This window comes from Pholcus phalangioides, unplaced genomic scaffold (genome assembly GCF_987345545.1).
Source record: "Pholcus phalangioides strain wild (caught in Gottingen) unplaced genomic scaffold, Ppha-v1.0 ptg000020l_1, whole genome shotgun sequence".
Lineage (NCBI taxonomy): Eukaryota > Metazoa > Arthropoda > Arachnida > Araneae > Pholcidae > Pholcus > Pholcus phalangioides.
Window position 1 is genome coordinate 5,324,183 of NW_028301613.1, and position 19,388 is coordinate 5,343,570.

Here is a 19,388-nt window from a genome sequence, read left to right on the forward strand (position 1 = left end):
GTCGGGGCAGGATTTCTGGGAGAGAAATGTACTGGGAACAAAACGTGACCGGGGCAAAATGTCGGAGGGGAAATTTCCATAAACCCTTTATTCTACCCCACTTTTAACTCTACTTTTTTTTTTTACATCTAATTAACAGAGATTTCCTTTTTTAAAACATTATGAAAACTCGGCAGATATGCAACCATTCACATACAATCAATTTGCACATAACGTACGCAAGTGAAAAAATATAAACTAAGAAGGTATACAAGAGCTTTTCTCAGCACGATATGCACGAAAAACAAATTCAAATAGAAGGAAACTGAATTTTATTCAGAGTTTTTTCATTTCTGGATGGCTTGTTTGAAACTTGCGAATCTGTGCTGTTGCCTTACTAAGCAGGTGGCGCTGCTGCTGCTGGCGTTTCGGTTGCTGAAATGAAATTTGTTTTTTCATCAAACATGGTTAATACTCTTTGAACGTAAAAAAAATTCAAAGACTATACAAACATTTTCAAAAGAAAAATTTTGATAAATTGAACGCCATTTTATATCACAGTTGATAAAAATTTTAACTTTTTTAAAACAAATCGGATTTATTCTTGTTTATTATTTACGTCCAACGCTCATCCATATTTAATTTGAAGTCAAGATGACAACTTATTTAATGTGCGACCACATGCAAGGGGGATGGTTTCGCACCCAATCTGAATACATATCACAGATTTTCTAATTTTATTTTTAAAATGGGTATTACTCAGTGTAGCTGCTTTCAAGATCGTCTTAAATTATGGGGGTGAGAACGCATCAGACACAAAATCCCCTCTTTTGTTTACTGGGGTGTTTAGCACCTCCCTTGCATGTCCTGGTGTAACTTTACTTGCACGAAAACCCTCTCAATTTCAAGCTACGAAAATAAGATCAAACACTTACAAAAGCGTTTGAAGATGTTTCAACATGGATACAAAATCTACAAATGAGTCAGATTGGTACATGTTCTATATGATGTCAGAGTTATGCTTGTTAGCACTATACTGGTGCTGCCACCTGTCTTCCATACTCTGAAGATAAAATGGTAATTGCCTGTGTTTTCACAATATGTGAGTATTGTGTTGTTCACTCCACCGTAATTGGGCATAAGACTTTTGTGGGAGTTATATATAAATAAATAAATATAAATAAACATCTGTCTGCTATCTGCTGAGAGACTTCTCGCAAATACAGATACTGGCTCACATTCACACCTTGAGGTTGGCAGAAGCACTGGGATTTATTCTCATATAAATCTTGTTAAATTAATAAGGTCAAGTTCGCAAGTTTTTCATTCTCGCCAGTTATAATGTCTCTCTAGTGATTAATGTCTTAACTAGTTTTATATGCTTGCAATTCTTCCCCCATCCCGTTGTTAAGGCATTTACAAAGTTTCATTACTTTCTGATGAACAGAAGCTTTAAACAGCTTTGAATAGGTGAACTTTAATTGAGTACAACCTGTATACCAGTGTTTCCCGAAATGGGCATGTTACAGATATAACATAGGATCCTATGGATTCGTTTGCGTTGGCGACGATGAGAGAATTTTTTTCAGGACTCATTCCTCAGATATGTCACCTTAGCCCAAGCCCCTGCAAATAAGCATCTTTCTTCAAGTCATTCTTTTTGTTACTCACATGCTTGTATACTCTTTTGGTCACTCACACTCTTGAGGTCATTCACATATTTGTTCACTGTTTTGAGCACTCCGCTCCAATGCTTGTGCACTTATTTGGTCATTCACATTACTTGTTCAGTCTTTTGATCACTTCCATGCTCACAGACTCTAGGTCACTCACCGACCTGATCCCTTGCTCTCTAGGTCGCTTACATGCCTGCACACTCTTGTCCACTCACATGCTTATAAACTCTTTATATGTAACTCGTTTGGTCATTCTCTAACAATTTCCCACCCTGGGTTATAGCCCATTAATCTCCCCCCCCCCCCCCACTGTAAATATTCCACTACCCATTAATAAATCCCAGATACACAAAACAAACCATAAAGAAACTATGCTGTTGAAAATGGAAAATAACGCATCACAAGCATTTGTGTGAAGGAACAAAAAATTTCTTCAGGTACCTTTTCCTCCACCAGCTCCTATCATCATCAGGAGCTTAGGATTGATTTGTTGCCTTGCTTCTTGGAGAACGCCAACGAGGCCCTTGGCAAGCTTGAGGTCAAAAATAGTCAGAAATGTATAGGCAGTTCCAGTGTTATTAGACCTTGCGGTACGACCGACTCGGTGCACGTAGTCCTCCAAACGATAAGGAAAGTCCATATTTATCACAAACATCACATCATCCACGTCTGTTGAAGAAAAATTACAAGACTATTAGCAATGCTAAAGTACAAAACGTTCCCAATGAACACACAAACGTGGGACTTTATTTAAATTTTATTTGTCCAACCATCATAAATACGCCCCCCCCCCCAGCCCTGATTGAAAAAAAAAACAAATTTCAACAAAAATGCTCCCCTTCCCCTGGTGGGCTCTGTGTACACCTCTGAGCAGAACATAATAATCCAAAGCATTTGCCTCTCGTCTTGAAAAAGCAAAAACTTCTGATATGAAATCGTATGAAACAGGAACTATTTACTACTAAACAGGAGACAGTAAATTATTCATAAACTTTCCGATAAGAGGTAACTACGTTTTTTTTTTTCTCCCAATTTTTTTATGCTATTCGGAATGTCTTCAAGTTTCATTTTCAATGTGCATGGAGGCGATTCTGACGGCATGAGAGAACTGTAATGAAAGGGGCGGGAAAGTCCACATATACACTGAATCTAGCGCTCTCTCTTGAGAAAGAGAAATTTGCATGAGCTGCAAACTGGTTTTCTAAACATCACGCACAAAAAAATTCAGTTTTTAGGCTGGTGCCAGTCAAGTGCACTGTGATTATCTTGTTACGCAAAAATCCCAGCACAACCAGTGGACACACGAATGCTATTTTTCGTGCAGGAACCAGTTTCATAATGGGAAAAACTCCCATCCGTGAAGTGCTGTGTGATTTTTCACACCCGCGTTCGTCTGGCATACACACAACTCCAGTCAATTCACTCCCCCCACCAAAGCATACATCAAAAATTATGTACATGAATTAATGCTTGTAATGGTTGTGCTGAAATCTAGAGAAAATCTAATTTTCGGCTGAAATCGGGAGAAATTTCCAATAATTCCCCCGGAGAGCGGGAGGAAGGAGAACCTAAACCTGTAGAGTTGGCTGGTCTGCACACAACATAAACTTGAACAGAAAAAAAAGTTACCTAATCCCCTTGCAGCGACATCTGTGGCCACGAGAATCGGGGGAACACCTTTCCTGAATCCTATAAAATATTTAAATATTTTTTTAGCATGCAATTCATAGAAAAATAACTGAAACAATCGTATCCCAAACGTATTACATCAATTAGCAGCATGACGTTCATCAACACCTTACAGCAGCATTTCTCAAATCAAGGTTTCCCTTAGACATTGGCAGGGAATTCTGCAAAAATTAGCAATGAACAGAAGTGGCTAATGTGGTTCCGGTAATACACTAAGACCATTTTCAGTGCTGGGATTCACAAGAAAACATGGGCAACATTATTTCAAGGGTTTGATAAGGACAAAAAGATTGAGAGAAGCTGCATTAAGGAAACTATGTATCTGAAATGAAAATTGAAAATGATTGATATTTTGAGATGATCAAAGCACGAATAATTAAACTATGGGAGGTATTAATACACAGTGAAATGTCTATATGAAGGTGGGCGAGAATCAAAGTGGTCAAAGTCACTGAAATGCAACTTTTCATAACAAATTAGTTTTCCTTGAAATGTTTTGTGTCTATTTTGTGTTAGTTCTGCATCGGCTTTTAAAGCAGATCTAGCTTTTTCAGCTTTGGCGAAGTCAATGTTATGTTCAATTTCTTGACTCCGCCTTTTGTTGTGCATCGTTTTCAATATTGACAGCTTGTTTGTACTAGTCGCAAATTTTTACCTTGTATAATTAATTCATAACCAGTCAGATACCTTTTCTTCGACGTGGTTATTGAGGCTGGATTTTCACAACAATGCTTAGTATTAATGTGGTCTAAATCTGACAGACCAATTTAAACTCAACGATTTTTAGGTTTCATCAAGTAAACAAATTAAGAGGTACTACCTTGTTGAAATAAAATGGAACTACAATTTTGACCACTTTGTACCTAACAGAAAATATACTCACATGCCTGCACTTGTGTTAAGTCATTTTTGTAAAAAAGAACTTGGACCACTTTCATTCTTAACCCCTCATATAACAATACTCATGGGACTGGAGAAACATATTGTTATATAAAGGAAGATCTTATAGATGGAACATATGAACACTATGAAAACTGCAAGAGAATCAGAGTAATTCATATATGTATGTATTGTTACAAAGCACAGGTGCACAACCTCCAGCTGCTAAATAAATGCCGCCCGCCAAAGGGTTCTGGAAGAAAAGTATCAATAACACATGATATACACCTAGGCTGACAATATTACCTCAAGTGTACACATACCACAGAATAGAAACAACGGTTTAGAACAATTCCAATGAACACTGATGCAAAAAAAAAAGGCTGAAACATCTGTATTAAGTATTAAATTTACCTGCAAGTATATTATTCCTCATGCTCTGAGCCTTGCCACCATGTATACCCACTGCCGGAAACCTAAAGGATGAGAGTAATATTGAGAACAACACTAGCATTTTAGGGGTATAAGGTGAAATGATGACATTTTTTTTCATTACACAAAATTTATTAACGATACTTTAAAAATTCTATATTGTATCCAATTAATTTGCAGCTGTTTTGCTTTAAAATATATGATTCTATATCATCAGAATTGTAAAACAAAAATACAGTCGAAGCTCATTATAATGACCATTCAATAATAAGGAGCAGTACAACAGGTACCAAATATTCTCCCAATTCCTACCATGTTATTTTTTATCCAATATAATGACAGGTAAATATCATTCAATCCACTGTAATGACCAAACCCTGCTCTGCCCCCCCCCCCTTTTTCTTTTTGCAAAGAAATGGACAAAATCCATAGTTGTGTGCGTTAGACCTGCGCCTTAGATGTTTAATGAAAAGAAAGGGTATGATACATAGATGATTTAAAGATTAAAGCATTGGTACTTCTATGGCACTTCTGCTTCCATAGAGAAACTTTGGAAAAACTTCACCCGTAACTATGCTTACAGTAGCATTTTATTTTCTCACACGGTGGCTCATTCCCACTTTCCACGTGGTTGATTTTTCTATCTCATTTTCAATTTTACTGAGCAATTTTTCTTGACTTCTCAGTGGGAGAATACAATTATTATTTTGCTGCATATAGTAAAAATAAATGTGGGTTTAGAGGCCATATACAGTGTTTCCGTAAGTACAATGTGCATACTGTATAATGTTTAAATTTTGTTTTTTCCTGCTAAGTTACATTTTTATTGCAACATTATAACAAAAGAAAAGAATTTTGTCTTATTCTATCAATAGAATGTGCATAATACTTACCGATGAAGACAACTTTGTGAGTTTTTCAAAACGTTCGATGTAATGACCTACCAATATAACATTGTTTCCCGTGCAATGAAAAGGGGGGGGGGGCATTATAAGAGCATCGACTGCATTAACAATTATATTTGTACTGGCAAGGTTAAGGTACGTTCGACATACATGCTTCGCAAAAACAACCATTAAAATTGACAGGAAAAAAAAAATTCAAGCACATAACATACCCTTTCATGTTCAAAATATCTGCTATTTTATTGACACGGTTCTTCTTGCCGACAAAGATGAGAGTCTAATACAAATGAATACAAGTACATATAAGAATCTAATAAAATAGACGTGAAAACAATCTGATTGTATGAACTACAGTAGAGTCGATAATCCGAGGTGGATGGGACCGAGGCCACCTCAGAATATCAACATAAACTTAAATTAACCAGAAAACAAAAAATGATTTTATTTTTAAGAAAACAAGCAAAAACGCTGTATTAGCATACTTACTGCGTTTTTATACTTGAATAACATATATATACCATATGATGTTTAAATAAATGAAGAATGTGAAAATGGTGTGAAGATGAGAGAGTGAGAGAAGAATTGAGAATGGGATCGATGGTGAATGACGCTGAGACACTGATAGTTTTCAACTACCTTTGCAATGATTTTACGTAAGCAATTAGGGGACAATGCCATTGTCTATCATTATGAGTAAAACATTCAAGCTTGTTCCTTATTTCTCTGTGACCCACCTCCCCACTGAAAGTTAAAATGGTCTACATCCATTCAAGGGAGTCTAATATTTTATTATACCCATTATAGGGCTGGGAACTACCCGGTTCTCTCTCAAACTGAAATTACTGTACATAAAAGTTAGGTTCTTGAAAGAGGGAACAGAAAAAAGAGGGTCTCAAGAAGGAAATTCGTTCAAAAACTTTCCGTGCCTCAGATTATCCGGGAAACTCAAACTTTCAGAGCTCTGATTTTCAAGAGGCTCTAATGTAGTTGATTTAAATGCTGCTTCACAACTTTGAAAAAATATATAAAATACTTCACTTAAAAAAGAAAGAAAAGCATAATCTAACTCGGCCAATTTTATTAGAAATCATAAACTTCCATTTCGTTGATGTGGTAATATAATATATATAAAATAATCGGATAAATTTTAAAATTAACCACTACTCCCACTTACGTTCTTCATCATTCTACAGTTGACGCCCATTTTTATGAACTCAATGGACTTGAAAATTACTTTGTGAATGGGAAAAGACGTCAAAGAAATGGCTGATTGATTGGGACCACAGGATCAGTTAGTAAAGACATGCCAGTTCATATAAGAGGTGACTGTATCAAATCAGATGTGATATGATGGAGGGGGATATCAATATCAAATTTGAATTTGGTTAATATGGGTAAGTATGATGACCCTGATCCTGGTAATACTACCTAAGAAACTTTTCTGTAGTTTGAATAAAAATGAGAAAAAACATGGGCGGAAATAATGAACATTCATCTGCACCTATTTATTTCGTATAAGGAAGAGACATAATATGGAGGACAAACTAGAACAGGAGAAGTGGGTGGTGAAATTACATTTGGAAATCCCCACCATCTACTTATGATCTACGATAAGCATGTTGGGGTAAATCGAGAAGCTATCCATTCTTAGAATAAGACAACCATAAGTATTCTTTATGGGCATTGTATAATATTTTATCATGTGTATATATTGTTTGTAATTTGTGTTAATTGCATTTTTAATTGGGTTGCTGTATTTTTGAAACATATGACATCCATATTTTTATGGGCATCTTTTTATCAGCCACCTCGTTGGGCATTTTGCCTGTTGTGGTGTTGTATTTGTATTTGTATTATGCCCCCTCCCCCATTGTTCCCCTCCAGGAGGAGCGAAAAGGTAGGCCAAAATATAGAATATACTTATCCTAGGATTCATGAGACAGACCAATATGATATTAATTAATATCAATGAATCATTATCAGAGTTTTCTTTGTGTAATATAAACTCTTTACCCGACCTTGAACACTACGAGTTTAGAATAGAACAAGTTCTGTGGGAAAGCGGCATCAATCCAAAACAATTATGCTAATTTTCCATATTGTTAATTGAGCACTCATAAAAAGCATGAATTTTTTAATGCAATTGAACAGTTAACCAAAGATATATTTAGAATCACTAGTAATAGCATTGATCTGGTATCAAATCAGGCTTGTACCGAGTTTGTGAATACATAAAACATTAACACATATTAGTAAAATGTAATCACCATTCCTGGGGGGGGGGGGGGAAATGAGTCCATCAGATAGATTGAATAAATGATTACCTTATTTTTTTTCTTTGCCATGATTTCAGTAATGAGCTTGCACAGCCTATATTTGAAGAACGAAGCAATTTAAAAGAAACCATGGGAAAATTAAAACAAAACTTCAAAACCATCAAAATATTTAAGACAACCTAAACATTTTTAAATGTGACTAAACTATTTGGCATAATTAAATGTACTAAATTCAACTCAATTTTTCTAACAGCATATCAGACAGCAGCACAATCTTTTATTTAGCACAATTTATGTCTGCTGAATCAATACTCTCCCGATTACAAACCAACAAATTAAGGAGTGGCCACCAGGATTGACCATCCAATAAAAAAAAAAGTTGCTGGACTTAGCCTTCCAGAATTGATTCTCTACACTGGTGGTTCAAAAAAGTGTGTGTCGCTTCTCTTAGGTGTCTCGTGGCAGCAAGCTGGTGATATTGATGTGAGGTGTTCAGTGCTTCGAAGCAGTTCTAGACTATTCTGGGGGAATCACAGATAGACATTGACCAAGGAAGCCACAAGCAAGAAAAGTTTGCGAACTACTGCTCTACGCCTTCGAAAGAAACTTACTATATCTGTATGCCTGAGGTAAAAAGCATGTCCCAAAAGATAAATTTTACTGGAGAGCTGCTTAAAGATCATTTTATGTCTTTCTCTAGAATTCACTTGTTTTATAAAGTGAATATCCGTTAGTTATTGAAATAGGACTTTGTATCTTGAACCTATGTGCAGAGTAACAAAAGTGATGCAAAATCAATAACATTATCCCAATATCGATGAAAATGGACATAATGCCCTTTATCTCCAGCATACAGATATATACTCATGTATAAACTTAAAGCTTGTTCATAGACCCAGACTGTTTAGCTTCATTTCCCACAATTGGCGAGTTTAACAATTATCGGGAATTTTACTTACCTTTGACATCGTTTTTGGCAATGATTGATGACTTTTTGGCAATATTAGCACCAATTGGCAATTCTATTTGTGTACCTTTGGCATTATTTTTGACAATGTGGGGATTTCCTGTATTTTTCTCAAGGAAATATGGTCAGCTTATATTTTATAAAAGCATATTTTTAGGTTTTTACAGAATATTTTTAGGTTTTTACAGAATATTTTTAGTTTTTTGGGACATAAATGTATTTTTTATGGAGCATATTCTCTCAGTTTTTAGGTCATAAAAGTCCTAGCCCTACTCATTAGTTTGCCTTGAAGTGGTGCTAAAAAAGTGATCCGAAAAGAATCCTATAACTGGAACTAGCTTCATTGTGACAATGCACCAGCTTAATCGAGGATATCAGACTTAAGAGCAGAAAAAACAATTTTATTTTTGCCATATCTCATTAACTCTCGTGAACCGACTCTTACTGCATTTCCTCTTATTTACTCCCTCCTTCCCACTAAAAAACGGAATAAGAGAGGAACAAGATTTTTTACAATCTGGCGTTGGAGTTCAGCCGTATGAAGATTCACAAAAACTAATGTGCTTTGTTTTATTGTTTCACCAAAATACGAATATGTTTGATGTTTTTGAAGAGTAATTTCAAGAAGGTGAAACACCAATCAGCCTGACACTGATAATACAAGTTGTACAATTACTGTCTCAAAAAACTTCTTGAATGTTCTTTGTAGTGAAGTGAAAATATCATAACCAAATAACATTTTGAAACATGAATCAACAAGTTCTGGAACTATGAACTCACTTGTCGACTTTTTCACTTTTGTCTATTACATCTACGAATTGGGTAATGTTGTGGTTGGTGGTAAGTTGCAATGAACCAATCTGGACCCGAATAGGATCAATCATGAAATCTTCCACCAACTTGTGCACCTTTTCTGGCCATGTAGCGCTGAACATGAGTGTCTGACGATCAGGCTGTGAATGCAATTTCAAAGGAAATTTAAATCTAAATCACAAAACATGATCGAATAGCACCCAATCATTGACACCCACCGAAAAAAGAAAAACAATCACATAATATGTTTATATATATATAAGACAAATGCACATGTTCGAGGAAGGCAATATACACCTGCATATCAAAACTCTGATTTAGTGTATCAAAAATTATGTCAATAGCTGAAACTTTTAGGGCTATTCTGCTATGGTGTTCTTGAATTTTACTTGCTACAGCTATTGCAATTCTTCAGAAGTAGCATCCCTGTTGACTTGAGGAGCAAAAACAGTAGATAGAGCATACACAGTAGATGTTTAAGTCAACAGTGTAGTTAAGTCACTGTTTACGCTGCTGCTATAGAAAGGGAGCTGAAACATCAAGTAAGAAGACAGTCTGGTGATAAAGTTTCAGCTACTTATCAGACTTGGTCTTCAAACGTTTTCAGTCTTCAACGTTTTCAATAATTCACAGGCAGAAGCACCATTGTTTCAAGCTCACCCTAATTTGGCTGAAGATGGTCCTGATCTGGGGTTTAAATCCAATGTCCAACATCCTGTCGGCTTCATCAACTACGACAAACGTGCAGTTCCTCAAGCTGACCCCGCCAGATTCGATTAAATCGATCAATCGCCCTGGGGTTGCAATGCATACCTGTGGACCTTGAATAATAAAGACGTAGATCACACACTATGCTTTTGTGCAACAGAAGATGATGCTGTAAGGGAAAAAAACAGGAAATCCAAGCCCATGAATTTCTAACCTCTTTGAATCTCTCTCAGCTGACAGCCGAAGGAACTACCGCCAAAGACACAAACATTCTTGATGCCAGCTGGCTTTCCAAAATCCTCGCAAACAGTCTGGATTTGTTGAGCAAGTTCCCTGGTTGGTGCCAAGATTAGTACCTAATGAAAACATAAACCTCTAATTATTTGACAGGAGGAAACACATGTGATCATAATACATTTTTTGATATTGTCAAACATATATATATGTTACTGCCAAAGCCCTAAATGGCTAGCCCAGTTGATTTGGCCAATGTACAAAATTTGGGCTTCAGCCGGCTCTCATATGTCAATCTCTATACATTCCTATCTAAGATATTGCTATTCAGATTCCTTTGATAATTAGGGTTGCCATAGCTATAATTATAGTAAAAAATACACCAACGTGGCGATAACACTGATTCATAGGGATCAATATAGGGATTGATTGATGGGGGCCGGTTTCACTTCAATTAGACTCAATTAGATCTGTTTGGCAGGGCTGGAACTAGTAGAGGATAAAGGTGACTTTTTTACCTCAGGCAGCAAATTTTAGAGGTTGGGGGGGGGGGGGAGACAAACAGTGAAGGGGATAGCAAAATCAAATTTACCCACCCTGAAAAAATCCTACTTAGAACAATGCAGCTTAGACATGGTCGCTATTAGAGGAGGGGGAATTCATATGCTAAAATGGCAAAGTATGACATCTCACATTATATAGAATGCTTAATGGTTTTAAAATAAATTATGAAACATGAGCGTTTGCGCTTACATCAAACACATTTAGATGTAGGGTTTAATCCAGATATGACCAGACATCTCCATGGTACTGATATGGAGCATCGTATAAGAGAGCCGATAGTTGTAATTGGAATGAGAACTTTTAACTTTTGGGTGGCAGGTAGAAATTGATGCCAGAACCATGCATATCAAGAGATTTGTTGCTTTGTAATACATCTTCAGAGAAAAATGATACAATCAAGCTCTAGGATGATGACCAGAGGCATACGGGGGGGGGGGGGACTTACAGATTTTATGCCCTCCTCCAAGCTGACCAAAAATTAGAAGAAAAATGTAATATATCTGTGAAAAAAAATTGGAATATTAAGAGAAAATACCCTATATTGACCAATTTCTGTTAATTTAAATGCTTTTTGAAATGTGGTAACTCAAAATTTCTCTGGAAGAAAATTTTTGTGCCCACTACAACGATGGTCGATCTCGCGTACACCCCCAACAATGACCTCCCCCCCCCTTTTTTTAAAGAACAATGCACCAATTTTTCAGAGGACAGTAATACACAATCGTGGCATTGTTTTACGTATAAATTTGTTATTCATACAACTTTGTTACATTTTCATCTCGTTTTAAAGGTTCAGTTGATTCAGCAATGTACAAAATATACACTTACGGTTGGGCCATCTTTTGGATTAGATACCGTTTGATGAGATATATGCACAAGTCCAGGTAAAACATACTGAAAGGGAAAAATCAGGCTAAAATTGTTTTCAATAAAGCATTACGTGTAACTTCAAACATTTAACTTCGCCCTTATCTAAAAAGTCAGATCAAAAAATAAAAACTCAAGTTACGTCCCAACTGAGAATTCATCTCATCTCAATTTTATCTGATGTTAACTGCAAAATTAACTCTTCTTATGCTGAAGATTTTCAGCTGTAAAGGTCACAATGTATCTTTCATAACAACATCCCTTTACTGTACACCAATTATAGTCATATATTGCAATACAGCAATTTCCAACCAGTGGAGTTGGGTAGAAGAACTTGTTTCCGATGTTCTTTGCCTGGATTCGAAACTGTGGGCCGTGACACTAATCTTCAGAGTGGAAGATGAGCATACAGTGTTACTCGGATGTACACTGGCATTATATACCAGTGATTCCCAAAGTGGGCATTAACACCCCCTAGGGGGTGATGGAATACTGGTGTATATAATACTGGAATACTACTTTAGTATTTTTTTTTTCCATGAAAGCCCAATGACAGAAAGTGCATTGAGAAATACCAATTAAGCTTTTACAAGACAAAATTAATTCATTTTTAAGATTCGAATAATACAAATGACTCACAGCAAGCGTTTTTCCAGACCCCGTCTGTGCAATGCCAATCATATCTCTTCCACTCAGAACAATTGGCCAACCTTGAGACTGGATGCATGTCGGCTCTTTGAAGTTCTTTTCAGCGAGGCATCTTCCAATATACTCTGGTAAATAGAGAAAAACAAACAAAAATATAAGAAAAGATTTTATTCATCTTAAATAAATTATGATAAGGAAATGCAATTTCGCTACAGTTAGTTAGTACCTTGGTGTAACATTAGCCCTCCGAGACTGAATGAAAATGACTATAAATGGGATGACACAAAAATGCATCAGCTCATATACTAGCAGCACTATTTAAAAACCCAACGTTATAAGCAGGGTGGCACTAAAAGTAACAAACATATTATACTAGGAGTTAGAGACCAATGAAAATGGGTTTTTTTTTCAATCCGGTCTCTCAAGAAACCAATTTTTAAAATTTAAAAAAGAAAATTGGAAATGGCATTACATAATTACAGTTGTACAGTCGATGCTCATTATAACGAAAAAATGCAAAACCATCATTATATCAAAAAGGAAAACATGGTGTGGTCATTATATGAAAATATCTTGAACTTATCCCATCAGTTGTTATAATAAAATGATTGCTACAGCGTGGGGGGATGTTATAAAAAGAGTCGACTGTACCCTGATGAAAAATAAATTAGGAGTTAGCCAACTTTTCTAGCAGCCGCTGTGGTGGTAGAGTGGTCATAGTGACAGGCTCGCGCCGCGAGGTCCTGGGTTCGAACCCCACCGTCACCACAGTGGTGGTCGACCGAAGTTGGTTTTCTGTGGTTCCCAACTTCAAGGCACGAATGCGAGCCGATCCACCCTTTAAAAAGTCTCGCCAAAGAGAGCAACAGACCTACAAACAGTACAAATATAATTCAATCACAAAACATCACTCACTTCACTTCTGAAATATAGATGGCGGCACTGAAAAATCAAACACTACATATGCACTCAGACTGTTAGGTACACACACAGTTACACTTCCAGCACAACACACTAGGTAGTAAATTGCCCATAGATGGTGATAGGCCTGAGTTGTGCTCGGTTTGAAAGAAAGAGAAGAAAGCAGCCACACTACACTTCCCCCCCCCCCGAAAAGAAAGGCCAAAATAAAATTTCTAAACACTTTGGTAGAAAAAGTTACACAAATTCCAATAATTTTGTATTGTCTTCTGACCCCGATTTAGTCATCACACATAGGAAACACTCTAGTACTGAAGTACTGAGGCACTGGATGTGCTTCATAATTTTTTTTCAAGTTTTTACCACGATAAATTTACTAGAACGGAGCCTATGGTAAATTCCGGCCTTTGGGTGCACCACAGACTACCTAGAGAATCCCCCCCCCCTCGGGCTCCTGAATTCGGAGGCCTGTTGCCCATCATTGCATCCTGACAAACCATCTTCAATTTCTCACACTCAAACAACAACTTCAGACAAGGTACTCGCTCCTCCCTCCCCTTCTCCTCTAGATGAAGAGCTATGCGTGTCCTTGCACAGTCAAGGCTTTATTTTTACCATTTTATCTACATTCACTCGTCCCCCCAAAAAAACCATTATCTCCTTATTTCAAAACTAACCAGAGAAATTTAAATGTTCTGCACTTTTTGTTCCATCTTATTTTTTTGGTAATTTTTCCAAGTTTCCTTGTCCGAGATGTTTAGCAAAACTCACTAGCTAAAAATGACAGATTGAATTGCCATAGATTAACATTATGCCGAACAGAAATACATTAATTTCCTCATTAAGTAATTATTCGTTACTATTTTGGTTACAATTTTACACCAGTAATTTAAGATCAAATAAACTTGTCGCTTTACCAAATGAAAAACATTTCGAGGAAAATTTGTGTGAAGCACCTGCGCAAAACTCACCGGGAAAGTTTGCTTCTTTGAAATGCATCAAGGGTTCGGGCACGTTACGGCCAACCACTGTGATTCCATGTGAAGACATGTAGTTCTTCACTTCAGCCTTCAAGGAAAGAAAACATTTCTTTTCAGCGAGAAATAAATTGTAAGAAAATAATTAATTGCACGCAAACAAATCGCGTTTTAGTTTAGCGAAACATGAAAATTTTCCTCTCACATCTGAGCGGCTGATCACATCCGGGTGTTTCACGTACGAGTCTTTAACAATGACACTCATGTCGCTCAGATTATAGTTCACTGGTTTCACACCCGCTCCTAATGGACCACTTCTGGAACTCTTCCTCCTCGAGACAAAGTCAGGACAAGATCGTTTGATCCTCTGGAAAATGTCAGGACAAGATTGTTTGGTTGCCGGGAAAACACCAGGACAAAATTGGTTCTCACACCAGCAACTACTGCCACCTTCCATGTTGATTACAACTGACCTTGGCAACCGAAATACCTTCCAACTGAAAAAAAACAAAAATCGACTAAGATTATTTTTTTCGCCAGAAAGAAACAGAATTCAGGACTAGAATTTTTTGGCTTGGCACCTTTATGTTACAACCATACCACATATTTTTGACAACTAATTGGCACATTTTGGTTTGTTTCTATCCGCCTTGTTTAAAAAAAAACAACAAATTTATGGACATTACACTAAAAGAAAATATTCAACGTTAAACAAGAGGCATAAATTTGCTTATAACGGAAGCATGGTTATAACGGGAAGAAAGTAGGCCTACCTGCAATTTTTATGCGAATAGACTACAGTTAAACTTCTATAATCGGTGGTCAATTTCCAACGTTCCTGAAGGACGGATGACAGACCACCAACACCATTTTAATACAAAGCCACACACCAGTTACTGAATGCTGCTATGGTGATCGAGTGGTCATAGTGACATACTCGTATCCCGAGGTCCCAGGTTCGAACCCCACTGTCGCCACAGTGGTGGTCAGCTGAAGCTGGTTTTCTGTAGTTCATTCCAAACTACGAGGTGAAAAAGCGAGATGATCTCCCCATTAAAACTTCTCGCCACAGAGAGCAACAGGCCTACAACAATACAAATCTTCAATAATTACACTTCACTCATACTTAAAAAAAAAAGCAGCACTTTAACAAGCATTAAAAAGAAACAAACTTCACATTAGGTTCACAACATGGACACGCACATTCCAACATGTACCAATTCTTTAGAAGTTCTGCAGAGGAATATAGACAAGGTGCACACGTGGTAGTTAGTAGTAGTGTTTACTGACCAAAACGGCAATTACCATATTTCCAGCTTTAAAAAAAACATTCCACCAATTTGGTATGATTATTTCACCGTTGTTAATTATGGCAGACACAGCTTGATCTACATTGCAGCTCTCATTCATTAGCTATCATTAAAATGTCCCCCCACCTCCTCCAACCTGCATCAGAGCCCCTAGGCTGGTACCTTTAGCGGGGACCCCCCTTCATAATAATTTACAGTGTAAAGAAACAAAAAATGACGAGAAACATTCCAAGCTGGAGCCCTGCCAGCTCCATTTTTGTGAGTGAGGGCCATTGATCATACTTATCCCATAAAGAAGTGTAACGAGGCGAACTTTTATTAAGAAATTTTTTTTGAAATTTGTTTCTGGTGCTCTAGAACTGGACAAGTACAGTCAAATTTTTCCTTTATTTGACTGTTCTGGAAAAATTACTGGGCGGGGAGTGACAGAGACAATTCTTGTTTTCTGGTATTACGGTTCCATAGTCCCCGTGTGTTCCCTCAAGTTTTCTCAGCATCTTTGTCGTGAAAATATGGCTTAAAAGCATGATGCCACACACAAGTTTTTGCTATCAAATATTTTTGGTGTCGAACTAAGCTTAAGTTGCCACTACTTACAACTCTGCCCAGTAGCCATCCAATCTTTTGATAACCTTACGCTCTCTGCCATTGACAGAATGTTGCTAGAGGAAGGTTTTCCTGAGGATTTCAGAGCATGCGTCTCGTTCATATACAGGAACAATGACATTCTTATCATTCAGAAGATATCGTACCACAACTTTTCATAAGGGTCAAAGGGGTAAGGCAGAGAGACCTGTTATCTTCATTAATTTTCATTACCTGTTTCGAAGTTGTCTTCTGGTCACTGAGGACAGAGATCGGCATTCTACTTTTTGGATCTACTCTCAATTCGATGGCATTTGTTGGTGACTTAATATCCCCAAAGCAGAATATGCCGAAGTCTGCGATGTACGTCGCAGAACAATCAGTGCTATTGCAGAACAATCAGAAAGAATTTCAAGAAAAATGTAGAAAACACTATTATGGGAACTGCAGAACATTTCCAGTTAGTCGAGGGCTCATTGCAGAACAATGCAAAACATTCTGCTTTGGGGCTTAATACTATTCTCCCATACAGAGAGAGGACTGCAACTAAACCTAGACCATGCAGCAACAAGACTCAAATCAATTGGATTGGTGATTAATGTCGCAAAGTACTTCACCCTATCCATACGGAATATGGGAAAGAAACAAAAAGTCCTGGTAGATAACAAATAAAAATTTTAAGATTGGCAGCCTTCAGATTCCGTCATTGAATACTCTATCAGAGTTTAGATACTTAGGTGTACATTTTAATTCCAAAGGTACACTGTGCTTCAGAAAGAAAGACTTCATAGATAAGCTTGATTGCATGGCTAAAGCCACAACAATTCTATCAGAGGACCAATGCAATACTGGCTCTGTCATTCCCTGGTCATGGGGAATATTAACTACTGACTGCTAGTCAATCTTGAGCAAGGTCAGAACATGGTTGCGTTTTCCGCATGAATGTGCAAAAGTGTTTATCCACACGCGATCGAAGGATGGAGGTCTTGGTGTCCAGGTGCTTGTAACAAAAATTCCTATCTTGCGGCTAAACGGTCTACATGCTTTAATTTGGGGCAGATCCCGTGCCCATATGGATATTCGAAGCTGACTTTCTGCAGAATACATCAATCATGCACAAGACCTGTTGGGCAGATGCCCTGGTTTGGCAGCCAAATACTCAGAGGAGAGATCTATTCGAAACAGGACATAGACTGAACCGGATATGTGAGTTAAAACGAATACAAGCCATCCCACAAATTTCAGGTGTCGAAAGTCCGAATCGATGCTGGCCGTTTGACAAATCTTTTTTCCCTAATAAAAATACTCTTTTGTGTGATTTGACACACTGGCAACAATTTGCATTACACTCGTGACATTGTTTCGGGGGGGGGGGGGGAAACGAAACCACTGGTCTTTTTCCGGGTGAACTGAGTGAGAATATCCCCCACCCCCCAAAGTAGCAATTTTTTTTAACAATCCCGTTAGAAATTCGGGAGATACAGAAAAACTTCTTTTGCGGGACAAAACAAAATTTGTCTGTAAAAGAGGGCTGACCAGGGAGGGGGGGATTTTTGAAAATACATATTTTTTTATATTATACAGGGAAATTATTATTTGTCTGTAAAAGAGGGGGCGTCCGTTAAAGATTTTTACTGTATAAGAATTTTTTGGGAGAGAAATCCGAGAAACTTGGCAGCTATGGAAAACCCATTCACCGGAAATTAAGCCAAGCATCAACTGCAAATGCCGCCAACACCACCATAATTATGTCACCCCCATTACAACACAAACATTGATTCTCTATGGTTTTATTACTTAAAAAATCACTTTATACGAAATAATAACAAGGAAAATGGGAATATATTTACCAGCAGCACCACAATGAGGTCCTCGCTTGACCCTGACTGGCTAAAACTAGAATGACTTCAAAAAAGACATTTAAAACAATTTAAATTAAAATTGGCAATTCGACTCGCGCTCACGCCGCACCGCGCGCATTTTGAAGGTAAGGATGCCTTTGTATCGACTAGCGTTCACGCGGCGCAAAACACGTATTCCTAGGAGGTTTCCCGTGCCGCGCAACGTGATTCACCCAGCGCGACACGCCGTCCACTCACCAATAAGAAAAGCAGCATAACTGTCTTCCTACAGAGCGCAATACGGCAGCTACTATTATGTAGCTCGTTTCTGTCGGCGTGAAATAGTCTAATTCGGTTCACGCTGCGCAACAAACCTATTCCTGGAATAGGTTTTTTGCGCCGCGTGAACCGAATTAAATAATTTTGCGCCGGCAGAAACGTGTTACATAATCACGCTACGCGTTTGTGTTTTCCTAGCGGAGCGCATCAGATCAGGGCGGCTATATATTAGTATATGGCCTCTTGCATCAGCTACTCTGTCGTCTGCATGCTCCGGTTTGAAGGGGAGAAAGAAAACACACAAGAGTGAAGAGAACATCGGCAAAACGCGCGGCGCAAGACGCATTTGACTCCTTCAGAAGCAGTCGGCCAATAACGTCCGACGTAAAGCGCTACCGTGAGCCGTATTGCGCTCTGTAGGAAAAGTCACGCTGTTTTTCTTATTGGTGAGTGGGCGGCGTGTCGCGCTGGGTGATTCACGTTGCGCGCGGCACGGAAAACCTGCTCCTAGGAAAACCCGGCTTTAGGAATCGAAATGATTAAAATATTCAGCCCTCTTCAGACGAACTTTATCATCACCACATGAGTCGTTTTAAGGTAGACGTTAGAGATGGCAGCATAATCAATAATGTAAATAAAATAAATTCCATTTTTAGTTTTCACAAGTAGTCTGCTTTTTCCAAGGCTCTTTGTTTCGGACACTTCCTTGTGTGCCCAAGAAATAACTGAAGTGTTGATTCAATTCAGCTCAGTTCATGGGCTCTCTGGTACGGAACTAAGCTGAATGAAACATTCTGCTCCCTGGATTTAAAAACAAAATATTTATCCCATTTTAATT

General features: G+C 37.7%; 1 protein-coding gene across 1 annotated transcript; it reads right to left on the bottom strand.

Annotated features, from left to right (window-relative positions):
- Positions 1 to 294: 294 nt before the first annotated feature.
- LOC149070827 (putative ATP-dependent RNA helicase DDX5) lies at positions 295 to 18,419 on the bottom strand. Its single transcript, XM_089248685.1, has 14 exons — positions 18,281 to 18,419; positions 14,741 to 15,032; positions 14,530 to 14,626; positions 12,629 to 12,762; positions 11,951 to 12,016; positions 10,539 to 10,680; positions 10,277 to 10,437; positions 9,584 to 9,756; positions 7,885 to 7,930; positions 5,773 to 5,837; positions 4,638 to 4,699; positions 3,285 to 3,344; positions 2,097 to 2,324; positions 295 to 414 (listed from the first exon to the last, which is right to left on the bottom strand). The coding sequence occupies exons 2-14, from the start codon at positions 14,990 to 14,992 to the stop codon at positions 377 to 379; spliced, it is 1,524 nt and encodes a 507-aa protein (XP_089104811.1). The 5' UTR covers positions 14,993 to 15,032; positions 18,281 to 18,419; the 3' UTR covers positions 295 to 376.
- Between the last annotated feature and the right edge of the window lie 969 nt (positions 18,420 to 19,388).

What these genes read in the sequence shown, in the direction of transcription:
- LOC149070827 (XM_089248685.1), bottom strand. Translation starts at nt 14,992, where the DNA reads ATGGAAGGTGGCAGTAGTTGCTGGTGTGAGAACCAATTTTGTCCTGGT. An exon ending in ATCCAAAAGATGGCCCAACC is followed by an intron (nt 10,681 to 11,950) that starts GTAAGTGTATAT and finishes TGTTTTCATTAG; the next exon opens with GTACTAATCTTGGCACCAAC. An exon ending in TGTCGCTGCAAGGGGATTAG is followed by an intron (nt 2,325 to 3,284) that starts GTAACTTTTTTT and finishes TTTCTTCAACAG; the next exon opens with ACGTGGATGATGTGATGTTT.